At 41.8% G+C, this 12,203-nt stretch overlaps 1 protein-coding gene across 1 annotated transcript in view; it reads left to right on the forward strand.

The window, feature by feature from the left end:
* Window positions 1–884: 884 nt before the first annotated feature.
* Window positions 885–12,203, forward strand: part of RCAN3 (regulator of calcineurin 3) — a 41,251-nt gene continuing 29,932 nt past the window's right edge. The window contains exons 1-3 of the mRNA XM_083173617.1: window positions 885–1,169; window positions 3,531–3,770; window positions 10,388–10,561. Coding sequence (XP_083029743.1) covers window positions 3,570–3,770; window positions 10,388–10,561 — 375 coding nt within the window. The 5' untranslated portion in view covers window positions 885–1,169; window positions 3,531–3,569. The remainder of the gene's footprint in view (window positions 1,170–3,530; window positions 3,771–10,387; window positions 10,562–12,203) is intronic.

Below are 12,203 nucleotides of genomic sequence, written 5' to 3' on the forward strand. Positions count from 1 at the left end.
GGTACAAAATGCTCTGTTCCTGGACTTCCCTGCCAGTGGCAGTTACAGATGTGAGCCTGCAGCACAGTCCAATATTCAAAAAGGGGAGCCACACCAGCTGCCATCCCAAACATCACTGAGAGTTGATGTGACCCCCCTCTTTGAATATTGGACTGTGCTGTAGGCTCACATCTGTAACTGTCACTGGCAGGGAAGTCCAGGAACAGAGCATTTTGTACCTAATGGGATGGGTCATGTTGGATGGTATGGGGCTGTGCGATGCGTGCTTTGAGGTGCACGCTCCCGCTGCACCTCATCGCACAGTACAAAAAGTATGTGCTGCACATACTTTTTGTACTTGCTTTTTATCACATCGCATTGCATGCACAAGGCATGCAATGCGATGTGATGGATGCTATTTAAGCCCACAACGCACACCCACATCGGGACGCCCACATCAAGCTTCAAAAGTGATAAAATGGAGAGTGATAAATAGCCAGCCAATCAGCTCCTACTTTACCTGCCATGTCACAGACTGTGTTTAAAAAATGGCAGGCAGGAGTGGATTGGCTGGTTGTTTATCACTCTCCATTTTATCACTTTTGAAGCTTAGTACATCTGGCCCTTAATTATATACCAGACATACTATTTAATATGAGCTAGTAATATATCTGTGTTTAACAATGTAGCTGACATTCATTTTAACTAGAGACGACCCCTCCACTCTGACATGAGCCAAATGTCACTTTCAAAGAATCCCTAGTCAGATGATTACAGCAGCCAATAACAAAGGCTGTTACAGAAACAAATCGGATGGACTTTTAGAGAATCCCTAGTCAGATGATTCAAGCAGCCAATAACAGCAGCTGCTACAGCAAGCTAAAGGATGGAGTCTTACTGAACAATCAGTCAGATGGCCTGTGCAGCCAATAATTGCTGCCCTTACAATGAATAAGGATACTCAGGAATGCTCCTTATTGGTAATTAGATGTAGTGATGTGGCACTCTCTGATTGGTATTCTACAGGATATCACAGCAATGGTGTCTAGGAAGACACAGACACACACTGAGGAAGACAATTTCCGAAACAGCCATCTGAAACCACAGCATACCTGCTGTACACAGCAGGCAACCACAGCAGCACTTGACTGAACATTAGGCAGCCAGAAAAGCAAGTGCATTTTCATAAGGTAACCTTTCCCTCCCTCTCTCCTTTTCCCCTTTTCTCTTTCCATAGAGACACAAACATGAAATATATTAATTCTAGGTAAAGATCACATGTTTTTGTACTGTACCTATTTATAATCTTACCCAGGGTGTTCCCTACAGTAGGTATCGTTCAACCCTCATCAATACCAATTGACATATCAGCGGCAGCAGCGTATCATTGTGCATACTATTTTTCTTTACTTTAAGGTACTCTTCGCTATCACATAATAGCTGTTTCCCTGCATATTACCACACAGGGTGCATCATATGGGCTTCGAGACAGAAGATACACCTGATCCTCTCTACCACATTGCAATTGACATACAGAATAGGGGCTGGCTCACTTGTACTGATTGCATATATTGCTAGGGACTATGGATCACATATGTTGCCAGGGGTTACGATACTGGTTAACAAAACATAGGGGCCGATCCTATTAACCCCGAAGGGTGCGAGTTCCCGTTTGGGTGCCGTTTTAACGCTGAAAACCGGCACCCGAATTAACCCTACCTCGCACCCTTCACAGGGCCGAAGTAACTGAAAATTGCTCGCACCTCTATGGAGGTGCGAGAAGTTTTCAGCGAATTCGGCCTGCCGTAAAGTGGCCCCGGTGTCGTGACAATTCCCAAACACTGGGCGCATCCGCACCCTTTGGGGGTAATAGGATCGACCCCATTGACTTTAAAGGGCGAGAAACAAGAAGCAGCTAAATTGTCATATGCAGCAGGGGACTTCAGTACTTAAGTTTTGCTATCCTTTTTTTTGTTTGTTTTTTATCTCCCCTTTCCAAATCTTATAAACAAAGCAGATACAGAAAATTACGGTAACCATTTTTATATAATATGCACTTGGGATAGCACTGTGAAATGATCCATATACAGATGGAGCCAGTTTTATCTTTTGCTGATACGGGGACCAGACACTTGCTCATCCCATCTCGTGCCAAGATGGGCGACCGAGTTTCTCACACGCCCGCGCGTCCCATTCTCGGTGAACGGCGCAGCGGTTGGTAGGATAAATCTGGCTCCATCTAAAATACTGTTTAGCACCTTCTAGAAGATAATATAATATGGTTGCTATGGGCAACATCCCATCTTCAATAAAATGCCCATCTTAGTTAATTTACCCCTAGCAGTCCGAGAATAATGGAAGCAAGTTAATTCATACTCTATATCGTATCCTCTTCTTTTACATCCGCTTGTTATTATTTGTTTTCTGTGTATCACTTAGAGAAATGATTATAATTTTGTGATAGTTATGTACAGTATTCTGTCAATATTATTTTGTGGGACTGTGCGTCTGTTCTATTTTGATATCCTCTTTTGATTGTTGTCCTTATGGCATTATTTACATCCCACTGTATTTTAGCTGTTTGCTTTAATAAAAACTGATTGTGTAAAAAAAGAATAGTGGAAGCAAATACTGTAGCTTATTTGAACTTAAGTAATAATGGGGCAGATGTATTAAGCCTGGTGAAGAGATAAACTGGAGTTAAAGTGGAAGGAGATAATGCATCGGCCAATCAGCTGTGTTTGAAATATGACAGTTGGGAGTTGATTGGCCGGTGCATTATCTCCTTTCACTTTATCTCCAGTTTATCACTTCGCCAGGCTTAATACATCTGCCCCAATGATAGAGTTGGAGTAATAGAAGTTTCCAAAACTGGTAAATTGAAGCTTTAAGGATGTGAACTAGGACATATCCATTAAACACTTTAATGGATTTCAATGTGTAAAGTATGCAGATAATTAGGACCAGGGACAAGAGAAAAGTCCTAAAATAAACACGTCACAGCTTCATGTTCCAAAGACATCTCCAAATGCATAGCCGGTCACAAAACTTCAAACCGGTAGGCCATCACTTTGCAGTTGATCCAGAGTCATACAATTTTAAAAAAATCTTGACAGCATTTTGGAATAATTTATGCATTTTGATATTCTAAAAATATTCTCCCAATACCCATCAGGTAAACTTGGAGATCTTATTCTCATTTAACCTAAATCGGGAGTTTTTGACTCTGGCAGCATTTTAGCAAGAAATTCCTTCTCTATGGTTAGACCCTGATAGTTGAAGGCTTATGAATAGAGTAAGAGGTTTTAAGAAAAGGTGCTGGCATATTCTGTGTGCAAACTCATTGTTGAGTTTGGAAAAGTCCTGTTAAGGGACATTGCTTTTGCTATGTACTGTAATTGAGTGAAAGAGGCAACATTGCATTGTCTACAAACAGATGTTGAATGTTAATTATACCCAGACTATGCCATGGAGACAAATTCAGATATGAGATCATAATTTAAAATGTTGCAGGTTTAGAAAGTATCTTCTATTAATTGCAAGTTCTATAGGTTTTTTTGACTGAGTCCAAGAGATAAAGAAAGGGAACAATGTTGAGAGACACAATGAAGTCTTGGAATGAAAGCGCTGACATATACAGCAGTGACCAGGAAGAGGATGAAGAAGAGGAGGAGATGATCTTTGGTGAAAATGATGATGACCTTGAAGAACTGATGGATTTTAGTGACCTACCAACATCCTTGTTTGCATGTAGTGTACATGAGTCTGTGTTTGAGCTGGAGGAACAGAAGGTAAGCACTAATACAACCCATTTCAACTAAATATTCCCTATTTTAAATGTAATTTTCCAGAGAGGCTTAGAAAAACCTTTTAGTAATGTTATTGCAATTTTAAGTAAATTCTTTTAAAAAGGTGCATTTATGCAAATACAATGTACATCGAGTCATCACACTATAAAGGCATATTTACCAATCTTCTGTTTTGTTGTTTGGACTGAAATATCTCACGTTGAGTTGCTGGTTCATAACACCTGAGGATTTTGTGATTTCAAATAACCACTTATAACATTTTGGAAACTGTTTGGGTGCTGTGGTATCTTATTTCATTGCTTCTGTGCGCCATTATTTGTCGAAGTCCCCCGGTTTATTTTATCCATTATGTGTAGTTTCTAAAATTATAAATTTTACCAATTGAAAAGTGATAAATGGAATCCATTAAAAACTGCAGAAAACGTATTCTTGGCTATTCTTGTGTCTAGTCCTTATATGTAGCATACATATGTGGGTTCTGCATTAAGGGCCTTATTCTAGTTCACTCTTTCTGACAAAATCCTTCTTAAGCTGTGTACACACTGGGGCGATAGGGGCTGAAATCGCTGGAAATATGGTCGCTGGCGACCATATTGCCAGTGTCGGGAGTGTGCCCTGGTGATAAATCGCCAGGTGCGCACTCCCGTTTTCAGCCCCGTTCTAATCGCTTGTCGCAGGAGCTTGCTGCTGGGACCAGCTGATTACCTCTGTGGCACTAACGGCAGAGGTTCCCTTTCATCAGCGACCATCTCTGGAAAAAAAAAAATATATATATATATATATGTGAGCAGCGCCCAACACACAGGCAGCCGCCGGCCAGGATACTCCAGAAAATGCATTGGACCACAGAGAGACACTAGGGGGTGTGATAAGGGGGCAAAGTCCCACTACATCACCCCCTGACAAAGTCCGATCCTCTGCCGAAACACGCAGTGGCGTTTCTGTGTGGTCCGATCCATTCTCTGGAGGATTCTGGCCGGCGGCTGCCTGTGTGTCGGCCAGCGGCTGCCTGTGTGCCGGACGCCACTCGCTCACTGTGTGCAGCTGAGCGGTATCCTGGTATCATCTCTGTGCGTGTGTGTAGCATTGCTGGTTCTATCTATATATAGATTAGGGCTGTGCTCCTGATGACGGGGAGGCATCCCCGAAAGCGCTAGATACGCTATGCCCTAATACACGTTTTTTCAGCAATCATTTACCGTGTGCCTCTTTCATTGGACTCTTGCATTAAGCTTATTTTGAGTGCACCGGGCCGTTGTGCGTTGGTTATTGGGAGTGCCGGCATAGAAGTACCTATATATATATATATATATATATATATATATATATATATATATATATATATATATATATATATATATATATATATATATATATATAGCTTGCAAATGAATGTGGCCGGCACTCCACTGGTGTCCAAGGGATACTTGCCCCGGTGCCCTCCAAGGTATACAGATACCGGGATACAAACGTGAACTGGTAGGGCGGCACTCGACGTTTCACTCGAAGTTCTTGATAAAAGTCTCACGACTGAAACGTCGATAAGGAACCCACTGTTTGGACTCTTATTGTTTCTATACCAAGACCTTCGAGTGCCGCCCTACCAGTTTACGTATATATATATATGCAGTGTTCGCGAAAACCACCAAAAAAAGTGGGTCCCGGGGACCCTTCACTTCTAAAACCGGACCTTTTCTGGGTGAGATACATATATACTAGAAACTATATAAACCTGAAAACAGGGACAGTGCGAGCCAAAGGCGCACTAAAAATGTAGGGCATTTTTTTTTTGGGGGGGGGGGGGGGGGGAGAGTGGTGTGGTCACATAGTAGTAGACATTACAGCACACACCGTAATGCCCAGTACACATTACAGCACACACTGTAATGCCCAGTACACATTACAGCACACACAGTAATGCCCAGTACACATTATAGCACACACCGTAATGCCCAGTACACATTATAGCACACACCGTTGGCCCACTCATATAAAGGTACATGTATACTAGAAACTATATAAACCTGAAAACAGGGACAGTGCGCGCCGAAGGCTCGCGCTAAAAATTTAGGGCATTTTTTTGGGGGGAAGTGGTGTGGTCACATAGTAGTACACATTATAGCACACACCGTAATGCCCAGTACACATTATAGCACACACCGTAATGCCCAGTACACGTTATAGCACACACAGTTATGCCCAGTACACATTATAGCACACACAATTATGCCCAGTACACATTATAGCACACCGTAATGCCCAGTACACATTATAGCACACACCGTAAAGCCCAGTACACATTACAGCACACACAGTTATGCCCAGTACACATTATAGCACACACCGATATGCCCAGTATGTATTATAGCACACAATGTAATGCCCAGTATGTATTATAGCAAATAAGTGCTGCTTACCTACATGCTTGTTGCCAGGGGTTACATGCTCCTTGCAGGTGTTACATGCTGCTTGCAGGGGTTACATTCTGGTTGGCGCAGGGGAGGGGTGTTTATACTGGTTGCCAGGGGGGGGTATTCTGGTTGCCACGGGGGTGGGGGTTATTCTGGTTGCCACAGGGGTGGGGGCGCATTTGTTGCTCGCTGCCCTGGGGGGGGGGGGGGGGGCTGGTAAAGCTGATACAAGCTGATGAAAGAGTAGGTGAGCGGGCTGTCTGCGAGGCGGGGGGACTGGATGTGGCTGGAAGAGCTGAAACGCTGCTTTGAGTTGAGCAGCGTGTCAGCTCTTCCAGCCACATCCAGTCCCCCACTGGGCTGACAGCCCGCTCACCTCTTATGCCGAGAGTGGCTGTCAGTTGTTACAGCCATATCACATCCCATCCCCCGCTCTCAGCAGCAGAATGGACGGGGGGCGGCAGAAGGATGCAGAGCCGCACAGACACTGACCGTGAACCTGCTCTCACAAATGGTAGGGCGCGCGGCTTTAGTAACTGCAGGGCGCGCACTTGCAATGATTGGCTGCCGGGCGGCCACTGTGTAATGATTGGGTCCCGGCGGCCGCTGCTGTGATTAGCTAACGGCGGCTCACAGGTGCAGCTCAGCGCGTCCTCGGGGACCCCTTCAGTTTGAAAAACAGAGTCCCCGAAGCCGTTTAGAACTTTAGTTCTAAAAATGGGCGAGACACTGGTTGGTCTGCTTGGCCACTGTTAAGGGCTGTTTTTATAGCGCTGCGGTGTGCTCCCATTCTCTCCTTAAACTTGCGTTCCGTTTTGCCGATGTAGCATAAGCCACAAGGGCATATAATTTGATACACCACGTATTTTGATTCGCAAGTGAAGTGGTGTCCAATGGAATATTTTTTACCGCTGTGTGGGTGATGAAATATATCTTCTGTCAGTAAATACTGGCAGGTTACACACGAGCATTTAAAGCATCCGTTTTTGGGAGTTCTCAAGAAGTCAGGGTACACACTGGGCGGTTTACAGATTGGTACTTCAGTTTTTACCAAAAGGTCACACAGATTACGGCCTCTCAAATAACAGGGCATGATAGTTTTAGATGTAAATGGCAACGAGGGGTCGGAGCTAAGTAATGGCCAATGTTTTTTTACTGTGGTTATTATGGAAGGAGAGGCAATATTATACCTATTCACCCAAGGCATGCGCGTGTCCATTTGCAGATTGTCAGATTGCTTTGCTTTTTGGATTAGTTGTAACCTATCCATTTTAAGGACCTTGGTTTTACAGTCCTGGAGGAGTTTTTGATTATAACCTCTGTTGGTAAATTTTTTAATTAAATCATCAAGCTGCTCAATACATTTGTTGGGGTCACTATTGATACGGAAAATCCGTATCATTTGTGAATACTGTAAACCGTTTATCAAACTTTTGGGATGACAGCTTTGGGGTTTTAGCAAAGTGTTTCTGTCTGTTTCCTTGAAAAAGACTGAAGTGATTATTTGTTGGTCGGTAATTTTTATGTCAATATCAAGGTAATGTACTCTCTCTTTGCTTAGCTCAAAAGTGAATTTGACAGGACTTTCTGTCACATTGTGTTTAGTGATGATTTCAGCTAAGTCAGCTCCTTGTCCATTCCATATGACCATCAGTACCTCGCTTTTACGCGAACTTAACAACTTACCTACAGTACCAGAGGATTGTTGGTTGGCCACAATTGATGTGGTCAACCTATACACCATTATTCCACATGACTTGGGTTTACTTTCAGTACAATGTTTTTTGTTAGCCAAAAGTAATTTTTCTGATTCAAAAATACAATTCATATTAATGCTATTAGAATTAATCCTGACTAACAATTTCTTTATTTACAACAAGGAATTTTTTGTTCAAACCAAAGGCTGTGCGATGGGTTCTTCAGTCGCACCAGTGTACGCCAATATTTTTATGTTCTCAGTAGAATTTGACACATTTTTTTCAGACTCACAATTTGCTTTACAGGTGATTTTATTTAAGCGCTACATAGATGACCTGCTGGTCATATGGAATGGAAATCTGTAGCTGCTGTTGCTTGTGCTTGTGTCAGAGAGTGAGAGCTAGACTGGCTGTAGACAGTGGTCTGCTGGCGGAGCTACTGTCAGACAAGGAGCTGTCTGTGTGCTCAGACACACTGCAGGGGGAGGCCAGTTCTGTTGGACGCCTGAGACCTCATGAGTGTTTTTCTGGATCTCTATTGTGATGCTTTGCAGACTTTGGTGATCAGCAGAGAGAGTTCAAAGTTATACATAATTGACTGTACAGTTGAAAAATACATCAGTTGGAGAGGTGTTACATTGCGCCCTTTGTTCTGGTATCGTCACATTTTTCATTAAGTGGAGCATCACAGGGTTATCAGAGTAACAACGGTGACCACACCTCCCTAAATAACTCCTAAGAGTGTATCTCAATATATATGCACTTAATCAAGGTTTAAAAAGTCTACTGATCCTGGTTTATTACCCCTGAAGAAGTCCCTAGTGGACGAAACGCGTAGGGTTTCTCGCATGATCATTCTACACCTATGGTCGAAGTCATATTGAATCACAATGATCCACCGAAAATCTCTGTAAACGATTTCAAACAAATGTATTTTAAATTGTTTTATTGTGTAGAATAAATATTTTGTATTTTTACAATTGTGGACTGGTGAAACCACCTTCTGAGCGCACCTCTACACCTTCTTTCTTCATCCTTTACATCAGACTCCCATTAGCGGCGGAGCCTTAAGAGTAGTGCTGCTCACCTATAAGCGCAGGATTGGGTCACAACCCCCCCTTCTTTCTATATATATATATATATATATATATATATATATATATATATATATATATATATATTACACACACTCACGTCAGACATGTAGCAAGGTGGAGCAACACACCTCTATTGACCTAGTTGTAGGAATTTTCTTGCGTTCTCAGAAAATCTGAAACTTGCTAATATAAAAGGAATTTAACTGTCACAGTGCATTATAATGGGAGATTCTTTTAGTATTCTAGGACAATTTCAAAATAAATGAAGATAAATCTTTCAAAAGATGATGCACTTGGCTCCTCTTACCATTAGCTTTATTATACAAAGTCAAATTTAGTTCAGCACAGGTCTTTCCATAACAGCAGACCCCCATGGAGTAACTGTTAAAGAGATTTTATTAGATCTGCATTTGTAAAGAACCACTATAATCACATTTTTATTAAACGTAAAAAAAATTAACAGAACATTTAACCGGACTGGCCCACAGGGGTACAAAGAAACCCCTGGTCCCGTCCCCCCCCCCTTACCCTTTTTCTCTGGGTCAAGTTTTAGATTGTGTACCTGAATTATACATATGTTACATTATACTGTACAGGACTGTATTTTATACAGGGCTATTTACGTATATGTATATTAAGGGGCCAAGGGGGCAATACACTAATGAAGGGCCTTCCTGTCCATGTCTGACACTACAGTACATCACAAATAGTTGTATTGCTCAGCTAGTCTACTGAATTTTTACGCAATATATTGCATACACTGTTACTTTTGATTTCTTATCTTATTAGATGTCATTCAGTTACCTCCCCCATTTTTTTTTTTTTTTTTTACTGTGCAAAGAGAATCCCATTTTTATGCAAAAAATGTAGGTCTGTGAATTTATACCAGATTTTATGAGTTTTTGTGATCTAATCCGAGATTTTGTGTCAGAACTTCAGCAGGTCTCTAAAGTAAATCCCCAATAAGTGCCATCGTTGGAGCTTCTAGCCCCGGGAGGATTAAATAGCCTATTTATTTATTGTCGTCATGTCTTCTGATTTGAATTGACTACTCCCTCTTGCCTGTGGTTGTTTGGATACATTGGTATATACAGTAAGTAGGGGGAGAAAAGGCAGATAACTTCTATATTAGATCCACTTTAGACTTTTTTTCACAAAAAAATTTTAGGAACTGACGAGATTTTCACTCTCTTCAGGTTACTCAAAAAGAACTAAATTTCCCCAGAGAGTAAAATTGAAGGTGATGTTAGCTTGGAAATCATAAGTAGACAAGCTGTGGGTTACACTTAGGTTTGCTAGCAAATTGTTGTATTGTCCACATAACTTGAAGTTCAACAGGCTATTTATAACTGTTTTGTTGGTAATAAATCATGCTAGTTTCTGTTTTCTTACAGGAAAGATTCAAAGCTCTATTCACAATATACGATGACCAAGTTTCGTTCCAATTGTTCAAAAGCTTTAGGCGAGTGAGAATAAACTTCAGTAACCCAGAAGCAGCAGCAAGAGCGAGAATTGAGCTTCATGAGTCTGACTTTAATGGAAAGAAGTTAAAATTGTATTTTGCACAGGTAACAAATGTCTTTACAGCTAAGTGGGAATAATGATACTTTAAAGATGATTATAAAAAAACTTGCACTATAAAACAAAACTCTCTGCTTTTAGAGCAATGTCAAATTGTTGTATGTTGGATAGATTGAATGGTCCAGTAACTAGGATATGTGTTTTGCAAATCTTGTTTATTCTCTGCATGGGAAAGCAAAACAAAAATGGTATTGGGTTGGCTCCCGCAGGCATCTCATCGCACAGTACAAAAATTATGCGATGCACATACTTTTTGTACTACCTTCTGATCGCATCACACACAAATTGCATGCAAAACGTATGCAATGCGATGTGATCCAGCCCATAATGGGTGCGATCATCGCACCCAACATCATGGATTTTTATACACCGCGATCTTGGGGCATAGGTGCAGCACAGAATAAGCCATCTCATGGCTTAAGGTAGCCATGAGATGGCTTATTCTGTGCTGCACCTATGCCCCAAGATCGCGGTGTATAAAAATCCATGATGTTGGGTACAATCAGGACATAATGGAGGCGAGCTTATTGCACTGTTGCTGCAATTTTAACACCAATGCAATGGCACATATTTTGCCAAATGTGCAAGATTCATATTTGCACTTGCATCCAGATTTCAGGTAGTTACAATCCACATCAATGGTCCTAATCCTTCTTAAATTCTGTACACATGGAGCGATTGGTCGCTCAGCGACCATATCCCCGGCGATTCTGGGTAGAATCACCCCATGTGTGGGGACGCTTTACCTCTAACCTCACTATGGCTCTTATTCTAGTTCACTCGCAAAGGCAAATTCATTCTCAAATGGACAAAACCATATGCACTGCAGGTGGGGCAAATGTAACATGTGCAGAGACAAGTAGATTTGGGTAAGTTATTTGGTTTCTGTGCAGGGTAAATACTGGCTGCTGTATTTTTACACTGCAATATAGATCTCACTTTGTAGTAAAACTCCACCCAAATCTAACTCTGCACAAGTTACATCTGCCCCACCCCGCAGTGCACATGGTTTTGTCCATTTGAGATGGCATTTGCCTTTGCGAGTGAATTAGAATAAGGGCCTATGGGCCTAATTCAGCATGGGTACTCTGTGCAGTTTTCTAATGTTCAGGAAACTGCGCAGGACCCATTCTGCATCTGTGCCGTACCGGTCCCATGACTGCACATAGGTGTTCGCGGGAAGGGGTGGAGGACATTCGGAAAATTGAACTGAAATTTCCCCGAGTGCAGCAAGGCCAAGGAAACTACGTAGCAAATTCAGTTTCCTTGGCCATTCAAGCCACCCTGCAAATGCAAGTCTGAGTATGGTCAGGCTGCAGGTCACAATACGTTCCTATAATAACTTCAATGCATTTATTTAGTTTCAATCACAAATGCAGACAGGAGGTGGTGTGCACCTTACTCCTGCATTTGCCTTGCTATGGATCCCATATGCTAATCTGCTGGCAGTGGTGCCTGATTATCATACTGGTCAGTTTTAAAAAGATTACCACCTATGTGCGTATATGATCCCTAAATAATCATTACAGATATGATAATTTAGCGCAACCTTTAGGGTAGAGCTCAAAATAATGTACTAAATTTAAATCTGTTTCCATTCAACAAATGTCGACAGTCATTGCAGATTGT

Source organism: Crinia signifera, chromosome 2 (genome assembly GCF_055691185.1).
Source record: "Crinia signifera chromosome 2, ASM5569118v1, whole genome shotgun sequence".
Classification (NCBI taxonomy): Eukaryota; Metazoa; Chordata; class Amphibia; order Anura; family Myobatrachidae; genus Crinia; species Crinia signifera.